The following is a 22,376-nucleotide window of genomic DNA, read 5'->3' as shown; positions in this document are numbered from 1 at the left end:
TTAACTTATAATCTTTAATTTGCTTTTTTTGTGCATACATGGGAGCAATACCTTTTGTTGCTACAAAAATTCCTTTTTCCACCAGGTTCCAATACTCCTTTGACTGCAAGAAGTTTTCCATGAGTATAGTCCAATAATCATAATGCCCATCAAACTTTGGAATCGTTGGTTGTACAAAGAACTTTTCGTTGCCATGCGCTAAACTTTTCTCTAAAAGACTGTTGCTTCTAATTGTACCAAGCTCTATGGGGGTTTTGATACCGAATGTTAAGGAGAATATTGTATAATCATGAAAAGTGAATTTTTAGTAGAATCTAATGTCATTAAAAATGCAAGCAATGGCTATTAATAAAGAAATAGGTTCCTAACGTCTACCTACTATTGATAAGATAATACTAAATAAAAACAAATTAGAATTCCAATAAATCATGAATTTATTCAACTAATAGAAACAAGAACATTGACTAAGTTTTAACAGGAACAACAATTGTTACTTCGAGTTCAAGTTCCACCACTTTCAAAAGAGCCCCCTCTCTATCCCCCACCATTCCCCACCCAACCTCTTAACTATAGTTAGTTTTTTTGTTAGTTATTAGTTAATCTTTCCGTAATTGATTTTTGTTAATCTATTTTACATCATTTGAATATATACCATTTTACTCTTCAATAATAAGATAACAAAGCCATTGTTGATCATTCATACACATTAAGTTCCTTCTCTGTCTTACGTTGCTCCTTATAGGATTGCATTTATCAGAGCTCTTCATCTGAAGAGCTATGCTGCGCACTCATCATTCTTTATTTTTCTCTTCTTTATTTTCGTCATTATGAGTGAACAATCGAAACACACACCTAATGTTCATAGTTATCTTTATTTTTATCCGAGTGAAAATCCTACAACCGCCCTTATATCGCCATTGCTTGATTCAACTAACTATTATTCATGGAGTCGATCAATGTTAACTGCTCTTAGTGCCAAGAACAAAGTTAAATTTGTGGATGCAAGTACACCACAACCATCAAAATCTGATCCGACATACACCGCATAGCGTCCATGCAACAATATAGTAGTTTCGTGGCTTGTTCATTCAGTTTCTCTCTCAATTCGTCACAGTATCCTTTAGATGGAAAAAGGCAATGACATATAGAAGGATTTGAAATCACGATACTCATAAGGAGATTTCCTCCGCTTATCAGATTTACAATTTGAAGCTTCCTCGATGAAACAAGGTGATCTCTCTGTGATTGTTTTTTCACTAAACTACGTGTTGTTTGGGATGAGCATGAAAATTTCAGACCCGATTTGGCTTGTACTTGCACTACAAAATGTTCATGTAGTGTTCTTTCTGTTATTGTTCAACACAAATTGGAGGATTGAGCGATGCAATTCTTGCATGGATTAAATGATCAATATAACAATGTTTGATCTCATGTTTTACTCATGGATCGTTTGCCTTCACTTTTTAAGATTTTTTCATATGTAGCACAGCAAGAACACCAGCTTCTTGGAAACAATTTCATGACACATGTTAATCCAGATACAAAAGAAATCATGATTAATACAACCCGCTCTTAGTCTACGTGCACTTATTGTGAATGTGCTGGTCACAATAAAAGTGTTTGTTATCACAAATGGGTTTCTTTCAAATAATGATGCAAAGAATAAAAGGAGTGTTCAATCGTAGTGGAAAAATATGCACTCATTGTGGGAAAAATGGGCACACAATAGATGTTTGTTATTGCAAACATGATTTCTCGGTGGAGCACAAGTTTCACACCACGAAGAATGCATTTGTGATTAGTACTATGATTGGTGATAGCAGAATCATTGAAAATGATCGACAACAGGCTCATGAGAACCAAGATCTTTGCTTCTCTTCTCAGCAGTTTCAAGCCTTGATAGCTTTAATACAACAACTAAATAGTGGAACTTCAGCATTTAACACGTCCCATGTCAACCAAATTGGTTCAATTTCATCTTCTACTTTAGGTACATGCAAGTCTATTGCTTGTTCTACCATTACACCGCTCATGGCTCCATGGATCTTAGATTCTGGAGCAACTGATCACGTATCTTCTTCGTTAACAAACTTTTCATCATACATAACTATTGATCCCATTGTAGTTAAATTGCCCACTTGTCAACATGTTATGGCTACCCATTCTGGAGTGGTCAAATTCACTGAGTCCTTCTATTTGGTTGATGTGCTTTACATTTCTAGTTTTACCTTCAACCTTATTTTCATTTCTAAATTAGTTTCTTCCCTCAAATGTGGATTGATTTTTTCTCTGCATTCATGCATCATATAGGACACAAACAACAGGTAGAAGATTGGTACAATTGATGCAAATGGTGGTCTTTATCAACTTGCTCCCAATCCTATTGTTTCACATTCCGTGCATTCTAGTATTGTTCACCCTCAATGTAACAAGCTACTTATTGATTTGTGGCACTTCCGTATGGGTCACATTTCTCATAAACATATGCAGTCCATGAAATAATATTATCCTTGTTTGTCTGGTGATAAGACGTTTGCTTGTAACACATGTCATCATGCTAAACAAAGAAAACTTATTTTTCCTTTAATTCATTCTCATGCATTACAACCCTTTGAACTATTACATATGGATATTTGGGGACCATGTTCGAAAACTTCTATGCATGGATACAAATATTTCTTAACTATTATGGATGATCACACGTGTTTCACTTGGATTTTTCTCATGCTTTAATCAATTTCATTACTCAAATAGAGAATCAGTTTGATAAACAAGTTCAGATAATTCGTACTGATAATAATACTGAATTTTCCATGCATTAATATTTTTTGTCCAAAGGTATCATGCATCAAACTACTTGCGTTGAAACTCCTCAACAAAGCACTATTATTGAATGCAAACACTAGCACCTTTTGAATGTTACTCGCGCGTTACTTTTTCAGTCTAACTTATCCTTAAATTTTTGGTGTTTTGCTCTTTTACATGCTGCATATCTCATAAACTACATTCCTACTCTGTTTTTGCATAATATTTCTCCTTCTGAAAAACTGCACAACCACCTATGTGATATTTCTAATTTATGCATTTTTGGACGTCTGTGTTATACAAGCTCTATCACTGCTCATCGCAAGAAATTATACCATCGTGCTCATCCGTCTATTTTTCTTGATTTCAAACCACACACAAAAGGGTATATAGTCTATAACATGCATTTCGGGCTCTTGAAGTTTCTCCTAATGTCCTATTTTACAAGAGTCATTTTCTTTACTTTTCCAAATTCTTCATTATCCATCCTTACGTCTTTTACAACTGATTAAATTTTAGACAACTCCACCTCTCCTCATATTACACCACCCACTGAGTCTTCTGATAATCATCTCTCTCTCCACCCTGCCCCTACACTTGCTCCTACTTTCCCTTCTCTTTGCCGGTCACCCTGTTTTCATCAACCCCAACCTATCTTGTGGATTTCCATAGTGCATTTACATCAACTAGCACCACTTCTTCCAAAAATATTTGTTATCCTCTTGAACATTTTCTTTCTTATAAACATCTTTCTCCATCTTTTCACAAATATATTATGTCCATTTCATCTACCTCTGAACCTAAGTCCTATGCTGAGGCTTCCAAGATTGATTGTTGGCTTAAAGCCATGCATGACGAGATCACTGCACTTGAAGCAAACAATACTTGGTCTCTCACTGATCTTCCTCCTCACAAAACTGCAATTGAGTGTCGTTGGATTTACAAGGTCAAACATAACATAGATGGTACCATCGAGTGTTACAAAGCTTGCCTTGTTGCCAAGGGTTACACTTAAATTGAGGGCCTTGATTTCCTTGACACATTTTCCCTAGTGACCAAGCTCACCACTATTAGTCTTCTTCTTGCCCTTGGTGCCATTCATAACTGACACCTCAAATAGCTCATGTGAACAATGCTTTTCTACATGGTGATCTCTATGAAGAAGTTTACGTGCAACTTCCTCTAGGATTGATTGCTCCCAAGCCTGGACAGGTCCATCTATAGTCTCAAACAAGCCAGTCATCAATGGTATACTTGGCTTTCCTTTTTTTTTATTATTGCATAGGTATAAGCAGTCTTCGTCTGATCACTCTTTCTTTCTCAATTTCTCAACGACCACAGATATAACCCTTCTTGTTTACGTCGATGATATTATTCTCGCTGGTAATAATATTGATGAGATTACTCATATCACTTTACTTCTTGATCGAACTTTTAAGATCAAGGATCTTGGTGACTTGAAGTTTTTTCTTGGGCTCGAAGTTGCTCGTAATGCATCAAGTATTCATTTATGCCAACAAGTATGCTCTTGACATACTCTTCGACAATGGAATGCTTACTTCTCGCCCTACTTTCACTCCCATGGATTATTGGACGCATCTCCATGTTTCTTCTAGTACACCCCTCACGGATCCATCTGCTTATAGACATTTAATAGGTCACCTCATCTATCTTACTACCACTCGTCCAAACATCACATATGTGGTTCAACATCTCAGTTAGTTTGTTTCACATTAAACATCTGCTCATCATTAAGTAACGTTCTGTGTTCTTTGTTATTTAAAAAATGCCCCCAATTCTGGCATCTTCTTGGCTGCTAACAAGGATACCTATACTACTCCCTTTATGATCTTGAACCTCTGCACCTTAAAATGGGAAGAATATTTGAATCAAAAACACCTTCATTCTTAACACTGACACCATCTCATTAGCTTTTAAGTTCAGACCTTTTAAGGAATTTTCTAGATGGGTCACCAAGACGAGCAGCGGCACCACCAATCAAAGCAACAACATGGTGGTTACATAGAAACTAGCAGAGGACATTGAGGTCGAGGAGGTTGCCAAGGTGAAAGGACTCCATGGTTTTGAGAGCGTTGACGCATCCAAAGACTCCAACAATAATGATTTCTCCTTTTTCGCAACCTCCTTCATGAAAGAAGCGTATTGGATCCCAAGGCCAATATCAAAGTTGATGATGTGCATGAAGGAAGATGTGACATGATCAAAGAGTGCTTGATTGGTGGTGAAGATGGAGAACATTGGAATACGAGAGATTAACCCTTATATATCAACCATAACTCTAATTTTTTTTTTATAAAGTTAAAAATGAAAAAAATTTCCCTCCTACATCATCTTTGCCTTTTACTCCCTGAACTCTCTAAACGGTGGGTTGACACTAACATAAACACTTAAACTTTCCTCATAATCACCATACTTTTACGCTTCACAAGTCCTTGGAGAAAGAAGGAACAAGTTTCATTGTCTACCACTTTGGTGAGAGGGGTGAGAATTTAAGATGAGAAAGATGTCAAGGAGATGCAATAATTTTTTATAAATATTTAAAATATGTTCAGAAATTATTTATAAATATTAATTTTAAAAATAAAATATTTTGAAAAAATAATGTGACAGTAACATAATATTATAAGCTAACTTTTTGTCAATTTTTAACAGTAAAGAGGTTTACGACATAAATTAAATTTTAACCTCTCAACATTTTAAGGATTAAATTATAACAAAAATTTTTATTAGTATTTATCACAAAATGGACAATATTTGTAAAGATCAATAATATATTTAAATATTTTTATTTTAGTTAAAAAAATTATTATATATATTTAATATGGTAAAATAGTTATTATTAATAATTATAATATTTAATTTTTATAAAATTTAATAAAATAAAAAATAATTATATAATATATTTTTAATTAGTTTTTTAAAAAAATACTTAAATTTAATGATATTTGTGTCATGCATAAAAATAATTACTAGTTGAATTTTTTTATTCAATTTAACTAGAATTTAAACGCAATGATTTCGATTGAATTAATAAAAAAAAATCTTCACAGTTTATATAACTTTGAATTAAATATAATAGATTAAAAATTTATTTTTAATTTAAATAATTATATTATTTAAAAGAGTTTTTTATTTTATAAAAATATTTAATAATTAATATATTTTATAAATATAATAAGTAGGATGATTTAAAACTATTAACCTGTATATATAATTGTGAATATTAATTATAAAATTGAAACATTTTAAATTATTATTTTTATCATATCAAGTGATAGTATTTATGTAAAATTATTATTTTGTTCTCTAACATTAATATTTATTTTTATTTTTATTCATTTTGATCCTTTAATCTTTAAAAGAACTTTAAATAGGTTATCTTTTTGTTTGTTAAAAATATTAATTTTGTTAATATTTGTTTTTATGCTACATGTATTGCTGATGTATTATTCATCTCTTCTTTCTTAAGTATATGATTTTTACTTTGTCCTCCATCTCTCTCTAGGGATAATTGAAACAAATACACTTTTTTAATAATAATGTAAGTCACAGACATGTTGGGCCAACGAAAAACTGTCTGAGAACTTACAAAACACGTTGAAAGATTCCTGTCTCGTCATTTACGTTTTTAAGGAATGTTAAAAACGTGGACGCTTAATCTTCTCCAATTCGTATGCAAGCCCCAATTAATAAAGCAGATGAACTATTATTCTGCAATTATGCGGGCATTAGCTTAGTATCCAACATCAACATCTGATACCAGCATATCTCTCTTATGCAATCATCCAAAATTACCGTCCACTGATAATGGCCACGCAAAACCAAACACACTCTCATCCAAACACCACCATCGACCCAAACAACGGTTTCTGCTCTCAATCTAGAACCTTCCACAGCCTCCGTCCAAAAGTCCCTCTCCCTCCGCCGTCTCAGCCTCTCTCCCTCACCGACTATGTGCTCTCTCTCCTCCCCGACGCAGCCGCAGCGGCAGCCGCCGACAACCCCGCCATCATCGACTCCGCCACCAACCGCCACCTCTCTTACTCCCTCTTTCTCCGCCAAGTCAATTCCCTCGCTTCCTCCATCCAATCCCTCACCCCTCTCTCGAAAGGCCACGTGGCATTAATCCTCACCCCTGCTTCCCTGCATGTCCCCGTACTCTACTTTTCCCTCCTCTCTCTCGGCGTCACCATCGCGCCCGCAAACCCACTCAGTTCCCCCTCCGAGTTGACTCACCTGGTTCGACTCGCCAAACCCGCCATCGCCTTCGCCACCTCTGCTACGGCACCCAACATTCCTACCCTCCGATTCGGCACCATCCTCCTCGACTCTCCCGTCTTCCTCTCCATGCTCGACGCAAACAACAACCACCCTCCCCCTCCCCGAGTCGAACTGAGTCAATCCGACTCAGCAGCCATTCTCTTCTCTTCCGGCACCACCGGGCGAGTCAAGGGCGTACTACTCACTCACCAGAACTTCATCGCGTTGATTGGAGGGTTTTATCACCTGAAGCACATGGTTGATGATGGGGTTGACGAGAATCCCCATCCGGTGTCGTTGTTCACGCTGCCCCTGTTCCACGTGTTCGGGTTTTTCATGCTGGTTAGGGCCATAGCCATAGGGGAGACTCTGGTGGTGATGCCTAGGTTTGATTTTGAAGCGATGCTGAAGGCCGTGGAGAGGTACCGGATCACATACATGCCGGTGTCGCCGCCGCTGGTGGTGGCGCTGGCGAAGTCTGAATTGGTGAAGAAGTACGATCTTAGCTCGCTCCGGTTGCTGGGTAGCGGTGGCGCGCCGCTTGGGAAGGAGGTGGCCGAGAAATTCAACGCCAGATTCCCCAACGTCGAAATTGTGCAGGTGAAGAAAATAAGTTACATTTTTCCTGTTACCTTCTTTATGTTTTTACTTAGGATTATTACCATGTTGTTTGGGATATAACCGGTAATATTTGTTTCTAAGTTATCTAAATGCTAATTGGCCCACCTTAATTCATGTTATAAATTCTAGTATTTGCTCGATTCGTATTAGAATAGATCCAGATTCCAAATATCCCATTTTTTTCACCGATCTAATCGCGCTGTTTCCATCCCAGGACAGTAGGACTCAAAAGGGGTTTCCTTTTAGGTCCTACTCAGAACGGAGACTTCAGCGTGATGTACCGTTTGATGACCACCGAAAGGGAACTCTGCTTTACATTAACTTTTTCTACTTTTTAATGATTTGCTTTACATTACCTTTTCTTTCTTTTCTTCTTAATGATTTGCTTTACATTAACTTGGGTATAATGCATTAGTAATGCTACGTTAACACACTTTTTAACTTAATTTATTAAAATTTATAAAAATTACGTGACTTTAACTTTTTTACTTTGAAATTAATATTTTTTTTTATTTCTTTAGTTTTCAATAAATTTTAATAAATAATATAGTGTGTTAGATAATGTTAGTCTACAAAATCAGTCATCCAACTCGCTCAGTATGAATTTCTCCAATAAAATATAGGATTTAAATTTTAAATTTTAAATTTTGAGCAAAATTTAAATATGAATTGTTTAACCTCATCCAATTAAGCTTAACGTGAGCTTAGTCCCCCATAAGCCTAAAAAAATTGATCTTTTATCATACATTGGGAATTATTTAACCACCGCAAATTGAATTCCAAGTTTTTTGTCCTGTTCACTGAGGTCTGTCACCCATAATGGGCTGGCTCGAATCAACTGTGTAATCTGGTTCGAATCGACTGTGTAATCAGTATTGCCAGCTCTAAATGCATTTCTCAGTGCCCGTTTTATATCTTTATAATGCATGATGCTGAACTTGCAGTTTTCTAGGAGGCTATAATACTTAATAGCACACACATAGGAAAACAGGGATAAAAAAAAAATTTAAAATTCCGGATATGATTTGGTTCAAATATGTTAACCTGAATTTAAAATAAAAATTATATATAAATGGACTGTATTTATAATGAGATATTAATCGTTTCTTATTAATGTGACTATATTAGTCGATGACATTCACAATTTACTCACACAAAAAAACACTTGTGATTATGGCAAAAAAAAATTATGTTATATATCTTTTCCCTGTTCTAACAAAATATATTCTCCCCTGAATGTCACAAGAATTACACATTTTTACCAGCTACTCACGTTCAAATGTCATAAAAAGCATAATTAGTCCTGTTCAAAGAAAGTCCTAACTCTATAATTGTCTACTTTTTACTATAAATAATCTTAAGAATATGGAGGAAAAGATAGAGCCTCATGTAATTTTTGTCCTTTCAAAGAATCAGAGTATTATTCCAAAAGTATCAATCAATACACTGACGACTAGTTAATTTAAATGGTACATGATTGATTCTCTTTAAGCAAGGTCTGAAGTTTCAGTCTTGTGTATGAAAAAAAAAAAACACTCCGGTTGAGAGAGCGAGCTCCAGTATAATGTGAATATGTTCACATAATTGTGTGTGTTTGGATATCATATTTACTTTTTCATCTATATACTCATCATTTAACTACTTGCCTTTTCCTTTTCCCTTTTTTTTTTTTAATTTGGATTTTGATTTTTTATCTATTATGATTTTTATTATTCCCTAGGGCTATGGTCTGACTGAAAGTGGAGGAGGGGCATCAAGAACGTTGGGTCTTGATGAGGCTAAGCGCCATGGTTCTGTGGGTCGACTTGCAGAAAATATGGAGGCCAAGATAGTGGACCCTGTAACTGGAGAGGCATTACCTCCTGGCCAGAAAGGGGAGCTGTGGTTGCGAGGTCCAACAATCATGAAAGGTTGGCAATTAGTTATTTCCTTTTGATTTTTTGATAATGTGTTTCCAGCTTAGCTTGAAGGCAGGCTTGTCCTTTTATGGGCTTTATTGCATAATATTAGGCAATGAAAATGTGCATAGAAACCTTAGGTCTTTTATCATCATGATTCCTAACAGTAACAAAACAATAATAAATGATAATTATAGCCTAGTGTAATATGCTTCATGAATGGTATGATGGTTATGCTGTTATGGTGCCAGTGCAGGTTATGTAGGAGATGACAAAGCGACTGCTGAAACAGTGGATTCAGAGGGATGGCTGAAGACTGGGGATCTTTGTTATTTTGACTCTGATGGTTTTCTTTACATAGTAGATAGATTGAAGGAATTGATAAAATACAAAGCTTATCAGGTGAGATGTTATTTCCACCTACAGGTTCTTGTGGATATCATTTTACTACTTTTACTTTTGCATTGTTCTTATTTGGTTCAAACAAAATTCCAGGTTCCCCCTGCTGAATTGGAACATATACTTCACTCCAATCCTGAAATTGCTGATGCTGCAGTAATTCCGTATGTATCTAGTTCTTTAATCTTTCTGTGTATGTTCAGAAGCAGATCACTTGTTTTCAATGACAGTGATTTACGTTTGCTAGCTTTTACCCAATTCTAGTTCCTATGGGGACAATTTTAAGTTTTCTTAGGCCCACTTGGGATTAGTTTTATGGGTGATTTTCTGTTGAGATAAGTATTTAATTCCTAAGATACAAAAGAAGAATAAAAAACCTTTTAGTTTATAGGTATTTATGAAGAAGTTAGAGGAGGAAGCTTCTGAAAAAGTTAAAATGCATAAGTTTATTTCAATTTATGATGTGTGAAGTTTGATTCATTTTACTTTCTTGATTCATTTTATTTTTTTTCTTCTATAAATGCTTGTTGATGGTTTATAAAAAACTGACATTTACTTTGAACTGTAAATTATTGTATCTTTGGCCATAAAGATAAAGGTGTTCCTATGATTTGTTTGCTTTAATAGATATCATTTTGTCATGTAAGATGTTTGGTTCACTAAGTTTGCTAATCTTTTGGGGACAGGTATCCTGACCAAGATGCAGGACAGATTCCAATGGCCTTTGTAGTAAGAAAACCTGGAAGCAACATCACTGCAGATCAGGTCATGGAATTTGTAGCAAAGCAGGTATACTTCTGAAGAACCCTTTTGTTCTAAAATGTGGATATATGTGGTGAATGAATTATCTATTCAGTAACAAACGCTTATAAAACCTACTACTACAATTGACTTTAATAGATATTCCTATTAACATTGAGTTTTTTCTCTTAGAGAAACACTAAAAACACTCTCTTTTAGATATATTTTTTTACACAATTCTTGTAATTGATCATTATTTTTAAAAAAAGTGATTAATTTACTGGACCAATATATTAGCTTTTTAAAAAATAGATCAGTTATTGAAGAATATGTTGCGAACATTTCTCTTTTCCTCTTGCCATGTTGCTGAAGCGTGCATATTTTTGCAGGTTTCGCCATACAAAAAGATACGACGAGTCTCTTTTATTAACTCTATCCCAAAATCTGCTGCTGGCAAAATTTTGAGAAGAGAATTAGTTGATTATGCTCTATCTAGTGGTTCATCCAAATTGTGATCAAGAAAAGCATGGAGAGCGGCACTTAACGCGTTCAACATTTTCTTTTATTTAGGAGACGTTTATTTTAGAAGGTATTGATGTTATATCTCACGATTGGAATATCAAGGGAACTAGTTTAAGTAGCCGTACAATGTCCCGACATTTTCTTTAGAATAAATAAACATATAATTTAATAATTAAAGAATAAAGTTTTATATTTAATTCTATAAATATAAATAATATGTATCAAAGTAATAAAGATTTAATCAAATTAAATATTTTTAAATATAATTTAGTTTAAAATAATATTTTTATTGTGTATTGTTGAAAAAATTATTTTTACTCTTAAAAGTACATTTTAAATTTGAAAAAAATAACAAAATAAAGATAATTTTGTTAAATATAAAAACAGATATTTATAAAAAATAAAAATTTATATAAGGTAGTATAAAAAGTTAAATAATATTTTAATCTTTAAAATTAAAAAATGAAATTGATATATGAATAAAAAATAAAAATAAAATTATTACTATTTTAAAATATATATGTCGTGAATCATGAAAAAATAATAATTTCTTAATTTTTATTTATAATACAAGGTTGATTGATGGATTTTTAGCTGATATAATTTGTAGTCCTCTAAATTGTCTAATCTATCTTGCTCAAAACTATTGGTAGGGATGGTCAGACTTTACTCTAAACAGGCATAGCCTGTAACATAATTATTAGGTCTGAACCTGATATGTTATCTGTTAAAGACTTTATTTTATGTCCTGACCTGTTTAAGTGGCTTAACCTGCCCTGAAGCCTGTTAACAAAGCATATTACCAAAAAATTTAATAATAAAAATATAAATATTTTATTATCAAATTAGTTTATATATCTTTCTAATTTTTATCTATGTTATTAATAATTATTAAATAATTATAATAATATTTATATAATTTTATAAATAATTTTTAAAATATTATTTAAGTATTAATTATAAATATTGTATTTTATATTTATATTTTTCTTGATTTATCTTTTAAAAATTATATAAATAGTAAATATTTTAGTTTTATTGTAGAAACATATTTGTTTGTTTAAAGACATTTTATACTCAACAAATAAAGTTATAGTAAACACATAAAATTGATAAAAAAAAAACATAAAATTGATATAAAAAAAATCATTAATTTGTTATTTTAAATTAACAAATAAACATAAAATTAACTACATTATAACATTAATGTAATATAAAAAATATTATTAATATAATAAATTAAATCATATACTTATATATTACATATAAATTGATAAATTAACTAATAATTTAATTAAAATACGTGCAAGTTACAAAAATAAATATTATTATATAATTTATTTATAATTATATTATTTATATTATTTGTTATATGGTATGATTATATATATATTAATATATATTATAATATGTTTTTATTTTATTTTGTTATTATTTTTTTAATAAATTTTTACTTTCAAATAAAATATAATTTAGATTTAAATAATTTCTATTTATTATAAATAAAAAGAATTATAATATAATATATTAATATAATAATTAAATAATTAAATTAATAATAATAAAATTAAGAGTATAAAAAATATGTTAATATAATTTTATTATTTTATTTTTAAATTTTATTTCGTTAATTTTGATTACATCTTATTCTTGTTCAAAGACTTAACTATTCTTTAAATTGTTTAAATATAATAAAAGTAATAATTTATTATTAAATAAATTTATTATTTAAAAAGTGTAATCATGTATAAATATTTTTAATTTTTAATAGAATATAATTTTTGTTTATTATAATTATAAATAAATAAAAGTATAACATAATATATTAATTTAATAATAACAGAATTAAGAATATAAAAACTATATTATTAAATAACTTAATTATTTAAATATATTTTTACAGCTCTATTTTTAAATTATATAATATATATATATATATATATTTATATTTATATATATATATTTATACAGGCCGGTCTGTTAGGCTTAACATGCTTTATAAACAGCTCAGGCTTGACTTATTTACTTAAACATGCCTTAAAAAAAGCCTAAGTTTGATTTATTTATTAAAAAGGTCAGGCCTAAACCAGGTCAAGCCATAGGCCCTTGTCAAAGAGCCTAGCCTGTTGCCATCCCTAAATATTAGGTGCGTTTTCAGATATGCACGAGATTGGTGTACTAAGTCGCCCCACTCTACCACTGTGAATGTCAGTAGTTTGTAGGCTTGTTATGTGTTTGATTTGTATATATTACCCAAAAATCGGCAATATTTTACTCCACACACCTCTGAAATTTAATCATCCTTATTTTTTTTCCCTTAAATCTACCAAAATAAATTGTACACCTTTGTAGTCTTGTGCACAAAAACATTTCTCCAAAGTGTATATATACATACATATATATATATATATATATATATGTGGATAGGATTTTCGTACACTGATGTAAATTTAAAAACTCTTACACTAAATCTGAACTTTTCCTTTAATCTATATTTAACGGGTTATAATTTATTACTTTATTAACTGTTAGATGTAAGTTAAATGAAATGTTTAAATTAAGTATACGAGTTTTTAGACTTATACCGGTGTAAGAAAATCATTTTTCACACACACACACATATATATATACTAGTGTAAATAAATGATTATTTTTAATTTCTAAAAAAAAAATCTTGTGTCAACATTGATTAGTTCTTGAGTTCTATTTTGATCTGCTTTTTTTTTTTGTTTTTATACAACATATATATAATTAAAAGAATTTAAATTGATATATTGCTTGAAACTACAAGTTTTTAAATGAAAAAAGTATAATTAACTAGTTGTCTAAAAAATATTAAATGAAGAGATAAAAAGAAAAGTCTTCTACTTTATTTTGTGCATTTCCAAATCTTAGATGTGTTTAAAATAGGGATATCGCTTTCAATTCCATTATTTTAAGCATTGTTGAGGTATATAATCTTTACCAGCGAAGAATGAATTAGTTAAAATATATAAAATATTTAATTACATTATATTTCACATTATATTCAATATCTCTTTTCTCTATATTTTCCCTGTGTCTAAAATTCTTTCGGGAACTCTTTTGCATGATAACATTCATAAAATTAATATTGTAAATGCGTTTCTCTGCTTTTAATTGCTTAATCTATCTCTCTAATTAAAAACTGACACGTCTTAGAAAAAAACAAGTTTTGCACTTCCGATTTTTAAATGTTTTTGGAAGAGTAATACATACGTGTGTGTGGAAGGTGGAATAAGTAGACGAAAAAGGAAAAAAGAAAAAAACAGAAATATTAAAAGAAAAATATAAAAAATAATGAACGTGAAAACATAGGACTCTGGTCTCGTCGCCGTTCCTGTCGACACCCACAAGCCAACGGAAAAGTCTTCTTAGCCTTGACGCGTGAATAGAACAAAAGATGGTGCTATCTACATACACTTTCAGAGCCTATCGTCATTTTGCAGAAACACGCGACTCTTCCTATTCGTGCAACTCAAGCCGTTGGATTCGGAATGAATGAAGTTTCCAAATATGTTAATAAGGTGCAAATAACACACATCGTAATATAAACCTCATTCACCATACTACACAAAAAACCATGTAATGTCCTTTCTCTCTCTTACTTTTTGCAAGCCTCACCACAACTCTCCGTAGGCACACACTACCGCACTCTGTCTGCAAAGTTAGTTACGGCGTGGAGTGGGCCAAAAAAACTGTGTCTCTTCGTTTCCCTTCTCTAACTAACAATATCATATATTTTCCTTCTAAATAAAAGCTTTCCGCGTAAGCACCGTCTCTTCCATTTTCCTTTTCTATCAACATTCTTATTGCTTCAAGTAAGGTTTTACCTCAGTTTTCTAGTTCGGTATATTTTTATCTAGAACTTTGCCATTACACTGTTCCGTTGGTTTCTTGTTCATTCATTTTGTTACTATTTTTAAGCCTCCCTGTAATAATACTCTGTTCTTGGTGACGGAATCACATTTCTTTTTCTTTTGTTTTTCATGTGTGTGCTATATGAAATTTTTGTCTCTTTCTTATGTCAAATTCTTCTTATCCTCTCCCTCTACATTTTAATAGTGTTATTCCTCGCCATAATCAGCATGTCTCAAGTCAGTTTAGCAAAGAATAATAATTAACAATTCTTTTGTTACATCGTAAATTGAAGTATTTATGTGCAGTGTGTTATTTATTTAATTAATTCAGTCTTATAGCCATTTTATTTTTCCAGAAATGAAGAAGGTTCATGCTCAAAGTCATTGGCTTCTAAACAGTGACATTCTCTTCGATATTCTTTCACGTATTCCAGTGAAGGACTTGCTTGGTTTGAAGTGCGTTTCCAAAGAGTGGCACGGCATCATTTCAAGCCGCTCCTTCAGTATCGCACAACTAGGAAAGAACAGAGAGCTTTTCTTAACGGGGTTCATTTACCAAGAGAAGTTCATGTGGTGCAAGGAAGACATCGCAACCGTTAGTTACATCCCTGTTGATGATGCTGGGACAAGAGGGTGTTCCAAAGTGCACCACATGGTTTTCGATTTTCTCCCAGAAGATGTTGTCGTGTTGGCATCATGCAAAGGATTAGTGTGCTGTCGAAGCACTATCCCTTCTGAAAAAAAGCCAGTTATATATGTCTGCAACCCTTCAAATAGGGAGTGGATTAAGTTGGACTGGCCGCCTTCTGGTTATGAGTATGACAGAAATGAAAGCATCGCACTGGCTTTTGATTTTGACCCTTCTAAAGATTCCATTGACAGCCTCAACAGATTCAAGTTGGTGAGAGTTAAGCAGATTGAAAATAGTGATGATTTGTACTTTACATTTGAATTGTACTCAAGTGAAGGAGGAGCATGGTGGAAATCTGAGGAAATATGCAGATGTGATAACAGGTTGGTTAATAATAAAGGGATATACACTGGGGGTGTCTTGCATTGGCTCATGGATGGTGATCAAGTTCTGACTTTCGATGTAGAGAAGGAGCTAGCTTGGTTGATTTCTGTGCCAGTCCCAGGCTCAGAGTTTCGGATTGTTCCTGAAGCATGCATTGGAGAATCTGAAGGGAGGCTGAATTATGTGCAGGCATCAGAAGAGGGTATTCATGTGTGGTATCTTGAAGATTACTATGAGTTCAAGTGGACACTTAGCCATTGTAAATCTTTGGATGAAATTGAAAGAGAATGTCCACGCTTCTTTTTTAATTTGAAGAACCGAGTGTTGGAGCAAGCGAGCATGGATTTTGGCCAATGGATGAATCCTATGGCCTTCAAAGATGGGATCATGCTAATGAAGATAGGTCCAAATTTTTACCTGTATGACACTAAGAATAACAAGATGGCTAAAGCCTGCTCCTTTCAGGATCTGAATTCACAATGCATGTTCAATCCTACAGTACATGCTCATTCATTGAGCTTGATTCCATTACGTCGTGCATAGAAGGTGCCCTCTCCCCCTCCCCCGCTTTTAATATCAGATAGTCGTAATAGAAAGACTAGTTTAATATTTCAGTCCATACATAACCACTTTGTATATTTTTGCTTTAGCAAATATGACGTTTGGATTATCATATGACTACTGTCATGAATTGCTTAATAGCGCTGCACTTATACCAGTGAATATATATTCACTTCCTTGCTTCACTCAAATTAAATGTGTGTCCGTTGTTGCTTTGATAAGGAGGGTATTGTTAAGATCAGCTGAAAGTGTGGTTAGAACTCATGCATAGGATTTGTGCCCAATATATTACATTTTATTTTCAATTTGAACACTCATGCATAGGATCTGGAAAAGTTCTGAAGATCTGATGGGTAAAGGAATCTGACTCGCATTTTAGTTTTCATTTCTTCATTGCTATTGTCACTTTAAAGTGCAGCTAATAATGCAGAAGCAACGGGATGCTGCAAAGAATTCCATTCGCTCCACAGTACCAGATATAGAACATAATTAATTACATTCGCTCCACGTTCTATGAAAGGTTGAATGCATTCAACCTTGCCCCTGCAAGTGGAGAGAGGCTGTTTTAAGATTTGAACTTGTGATCTCCAAGTCATAAGAAAGCAATCTAACCCTACCGTCAAGGCTCGCACTCTAATTACAAAACATATAGCCATAGAAATATAATTCTTTCAACAGTCTGTATTTCAAAAACGTGTTTATTCAGGGGCATTGACTATCACAGTACTATTGCTCCCTTATAATCATAATGTGATCCAATCATGAAAGCACCCTCTCTGTTCACGAGGCTTTACATATGGCCCTCTTTCGACCCCACAAGTAGAAGACTCGTGCACAGGGCACTTGGGCATTGATTTGAATAACAAGATGGGAAAAATAGAATGTTGTAGGGAGTAAAGAAAAAAAGATTATAGGCACGAGTATCCAATCGTATAGCATTCAAGGAGAACATTACTATTCGTTCTGCCTTCTGTGGCTGTTGGAGAATCTGAAAGGTGAAATATGTCAGCCTCAGCTGTTTTTCTGTAATAATGGGGACCATAGCCATACGAATTTGAAATGTCCTTTGTCTTAAAGAAGCCTAATCCAGACTACAAAGACTAAACCAAGAAATCAGAATTATTGAAGGAAATGCACACACACAAATCATTAACCATTGCAAATCAATATGTGGTTTTGATTTTCTAAACCCTTACTCGCTTAAAGTAGATGGTGTGTTGTTTTCTCAATAAAGGAAATGGTGTGTTATTTTCTGAATCAAGGAGCAGATTTAGTGATTCAAAATAAATGATACTTGCTCCGTTTTAAGGTTTTTTCACACAAATTAAGAAATGTAATTAATTTCCTTATTTTTATTTCTAACTTTCTATTATACCTATGTATCTTCATCAAACAATTTATTTGCCACAAAAAATTTTTAATCTGAAATTTGTTTAAGGATTTGTGCTTCCGCCAAAATTTAGAGGTGACCACTAGGTAACTCCACTATATATTGTTCTTCATCCACTTTCACAAAATCAAAAGAGTCATTGTTCCTTTCAACATAGGTTCAAAGCATAAATTACCATTACTTAATTTAGATTTGAATGTTGAATTTACACATTCAGGTTTAAATATTGATGCACTAATTTACCAAAAAATATTGATACACCAGAAAATTCAAATCCTGACATCAACATTAACATTATTCTAAGTTCTCTCTTGTCATCATCTCCAGTTCAAATGATGTTTAATTTGAATTAACCAGAAGATATAGAATCATCATGTCTAACTGAAATGGCATTTGATTTAGATCAACTCGATGTAGATGGTGACCTGTATGAAATTTCATATGCTTTGTTTGAAGATTCTTCAAGTAATTGTCTATTATTGAACTTACCTAAAGAACTATCTATGGAGAATGATGCTGAGATTGATGCACATACAGAAATAGGACTGCACTTATTGTTAGGGCAGAACTTGGATTATGGTATTAATTAATTATTTTAAATTTTTTTTTGTTACTTAAATCATTTTTGCATTCAATATTTTTATACTAATAATTTTCTTTAGCATGGAGTACATAATTGTAATTTATTTACTTTTCTAATTCATTATAGAGATCTATATATTTGTGAATTTTTTTATTATCATTATATTTTTCTTCAAAATTTAATTTATAAATGTATTCAAATTTTTTTCTTATATGTTATTAGGAGAAAATATTAACAATGACATAACAAGTTTGGATTTATCACAAATTCATAGAGGTCTTGCAAAGCAAAAACATTTGAGCAATTCTAAGAGAAGAATCATATATGAGGCTTTGTTAGAGAAGAGTGTTGATGGAAAATTAAAAAAAAAAAAAGAATCACTAAAATGGTGGAGTCACGGTTTTTAGTTTCTACACGCACTGTTGAGCAAGTTTAGAAACAAGCTAAAAATAAGGGTGTGCATGCTAATATGTCCCACAAAATGACAAGAAATTGTGACCGCAAGAAAGTTGAACTTAATTTAGCTCAAATTCGTGAGATCCTCAAGAGACTTAATAATTGTCCTTTAGTGCAAAAGGATCTCACGAATTTGAGCTAAATCAAGTTTAACTTTCTTGTGGCCACAATTTCTTGTCTTTTGTGGGACAAATTAGCATACACACCCTTATTTTTAGTTTGTTTCTAAAATTGCTGAACAGTGCATGTAGAAACTAAAAACTATGACGCCACCATTTTAGTGATTTTTTTTTTTTAGTTTTCCATCAACACTCTTATTTAATCAAGCCTCATATATGATTCTTCTCTTAGAATTGTTCAAATGTTTTTGCTTTGCAAGACCTCTATGAATTTGTGGTAAATCCAAACTTATTATGTCATTGTTAACATTTTCTCCTAATAACATATAAGAAAAAATTTGAATACATTTATAAATTAAATTTTGAAGAAAAATATAATGATGATAATAATAAAATTTATGAAGATACAGATCTCTATGATGAATTACAAAAGTAAATAAATTACAATTATGTACTCCATGTTAAAGAAAATTATTAGTATAAAAATATTAAATGCAAAAATAATTTAAGTAACAAAAAAAAATTAAAGTAGTTAATTAATACCATAATTCAAGTTTTGTCCTAACAATAGGTGCAGTCCTATTTCTATATGTGCATCAATCGAGCACATGCTAGAACTATACATTGAAAACTTTCAACTGCTATTATTAAGAATTGTTATTGTACAACAAAATGAAATATGAAAAGTTGCTTAAAGGGTATTTTGGGTAAAAATAAGTTAATGCATCATTCAGATGCTGAAATGTCAAATATTGTGAGACATTTTTTCCTTCCAAAACGTCACTTATTGAGAGACAGATGGAGTAATATGAAATATTTATAAAGTTCTATCCATCAAAGTCCAAAACTTAGAGCTACTAACAACATTTCAAAAAATCAGCAAAATGAAACATCTACATGCAAAATAGAATGTGGATAATGAAGATAGATGAATCACATTGTGTTCCTAAAAAATAGGAACTCAAATTGACAAAGAATGCTAACACTCTTCCCTTTGATCCATTTATCTCATTATCAACCATAATAAGAAAATAAATATATGAATCATAGTGATGTGATAGTTCATCTAATGGTGAATATTATCTCTCATGTATTACAATATATCAAGTCTCTCAATACTAACTCTCAACTTAATGAATAAATCACATATTCATTTAAGGTCAAAATTAAATGACATTTTCAAATAAATAAACAAATATATGCACAAAACAAATGAGAAAACATCAAAACTAAATAAGAATCTTATCAAAATAATAAAAGTATCTATAATAATTGTCATATCATGGAACCAAGTCCATTTCGTGCCACATAATCTTTAAAATTCTTTGGTGGCATGTCTTTAGTTAAATGATCAAGAATTATCAACTCAGTGCTAATGTGCTCAATTACTACTTATTTTCTCTTAACACGTTCTCTTATAGATAAATATTTAATGTCGATGTGTCTACTTCAACTTTCACTATTGTTATTATTAGCCATAAATACTGCAGCAAAGTTGTCAAAGTACAACTTCATGGCCTAGAAATAAAGTTCACAACTTTTAGCCCAAATATAAAACTTGTCAACCATACATCATGTAAGGTAGTCTCAAAACAAGAAACGAACTTAGTCTCCATAGTAGAAGTAGTAGTCAAGGTTTGTGTCGCACTACTCCAAGATACAACTTTACAAGCTAGTATAAAAATGTAACCAGATGTAAATTTCCTATTATCAATGCAACCAACGAAATTTGTATCAGAGTAGCTTATCACCTCCAAATTATTAGTTCTTTTGTACATAAGCATCTAATCCTTTGTTCCTTGAAGATATCTCATTACATTCTTTGTAGCTTTCCAATGGTTAATACCTGAACTACTCTGATATCTTTCCAAAACTCCAACTGCAAATACAATGTCAGGTCTAGTGCAAACATAGGTATACATAATACTTCCAACTACTAAAGCATATGAAATATTTGTCATGTGTTCTCCCTCAAGGTCATTTTTTGGGCACTGACTCAATTTAAGCCTATCATCCTTCACAATAGGAGCTATATTTGGTGAAACAATATTTCATGTTAAACCTCTCTGAAACCTTGTTGATATAGGTCTTTTGAGACAAACTCATAATGTCTCGAGATCTTTTTCTCTAGATCTTAATGCTTATGACATAAGATGTCTCACCCATATCTTTCATATTAAAGTTCTTTAAGAAAAATTATTTTACTTCATATAGCATGCACTTATCATTAGTCGCAAGTAAAATATCATCCACGTATAAAACAAGAAAAAAAAATTTACTCCCACTAACCTTCAGATATATACATTAATTCATGATGTTTTTTTCAAAACTGAATGAAGATATAACTTTATTAAATTTTAAATATCATTAGCGGGAAGTTTGTTTTAATCCATATATGAATTATTAAGCTTGCAAAATAAATGCTCACCGTTACTAGAAAAGAATCTTTTAGGTTGTTTCATGTAAACCTTTTCTTTTAAATCACCATTGAGGAACGTCATCTTTACATCCATTTGATGTAACTCAAGGTCAAAATGAGCTACCAATTTTATAATTACTCGAAGAGAATCTTTCTTAGACACAGGAGAAAAAGTTTTCTTATAATTGATTCCTTTTCTTTCAGTAAACTCTTTAGTGACAAGTTTTGCCTTATGTCTCTCAATATTGTCTTGTACGTCATTTTTTATTTTAAAGATCCATCTACATCCAATGGCTTTTATACCATTAGGCAACTCAATGAGATTCTAGACTTTGTTATGGTCCATAAAATCCATCTCATCTTTCATGACATTTACTATAAATTCAATTCTTAGAACTCATGGCCTGTTTATGAACATAATGTGATCCATCTATCTTCATTATCCACATTCTATTTTGCACGCAAATGTTTTGTTTTATTGATTTTTTGGAATGTTATTAGCGGCTCCATGTTTTTTTCTCTACGATGGGTAGAACCCTATTAAATATTTCATATTCTCATTTATTTTGAGTCACTAAATATACTCCTTTATTTAGAAAACAATATATCATTGTGCTTTGAACGAGTAAAGGTTTAGAAAACTAAAACCATGAACTAATTTGCAATGGTTGAAGGTTAGTGCTTTTGA

The 22,376-nt window shown here is 32.0% G+C and overlaps 2 protein-coding genes across 2 annotated transcripts; both read left to right on the top strand.

Annotated features, from left to right (window-relative positions):
- Window positions 1-6,385: 6,385 nt before the first annotated feature.
- Window positions 6,386-11,468, top strand: LOC113867369 (4-coumarate--CoA ligase-like 9). Its single transcript, XM_027502653.1, has 6 exons — window positions 6,386-7,686; window positions 9,428-9,617; window positions 9,862-10,007; window positions 10,101-10,168; window positions 10,691-10,793; window positions 11,135-11,468. Exons 1-6 carry the CDS (start codon window positions 6,634-6,636, stop codon window positions 11,258-11,260), a joined length of 1,686 nt encoding a protein of 561 aa, XP_027358454.1. The 5' UTR covers window positions 6,386-6,633; the 3' UTR covers window positions 11,261-11,468.
- Window positions 11,469-15,503: 4,035 nt separating this feature from the next.
- Window positions 15,504-16,703, top strand: LOC113867920 (F-box protein At5g49610-like). Its single transcript, XM_027503434.1, has one exon. The coding sequence runs from the start codon at window positions 15,504-15,506 to the stop codon at window positions 16,701-16,703; it is 1,200 nt and encodes a 399-aa protein (XP_027359235.1).
- Window positions 16,704-22,376: the final 5,673 nt, after the last annotated feature.

This window comes from Abrus precatorius, unplaced genomic scaffold (assembly GCF_003935025.1).
Source record: "Abrus precatorius isolate BTA unplaced genomic scaffold, Abrus_2018 Scaffold10, whole genome shotgun sequence".
In the NCBI taxonomy this organism is placed as follows: domain Eukaryota; kingdom Viridiplantae; phylum Streptophyta; class Magnoliopsida; order Fabales; family Fabaceae; genus Abrus; species Abrus precatorius.
The sequence above is the reverse complement of the archived record's forward strand: the minus strand, read 5'-3'. Positions and strand labels throughout refer to the sequence as shown.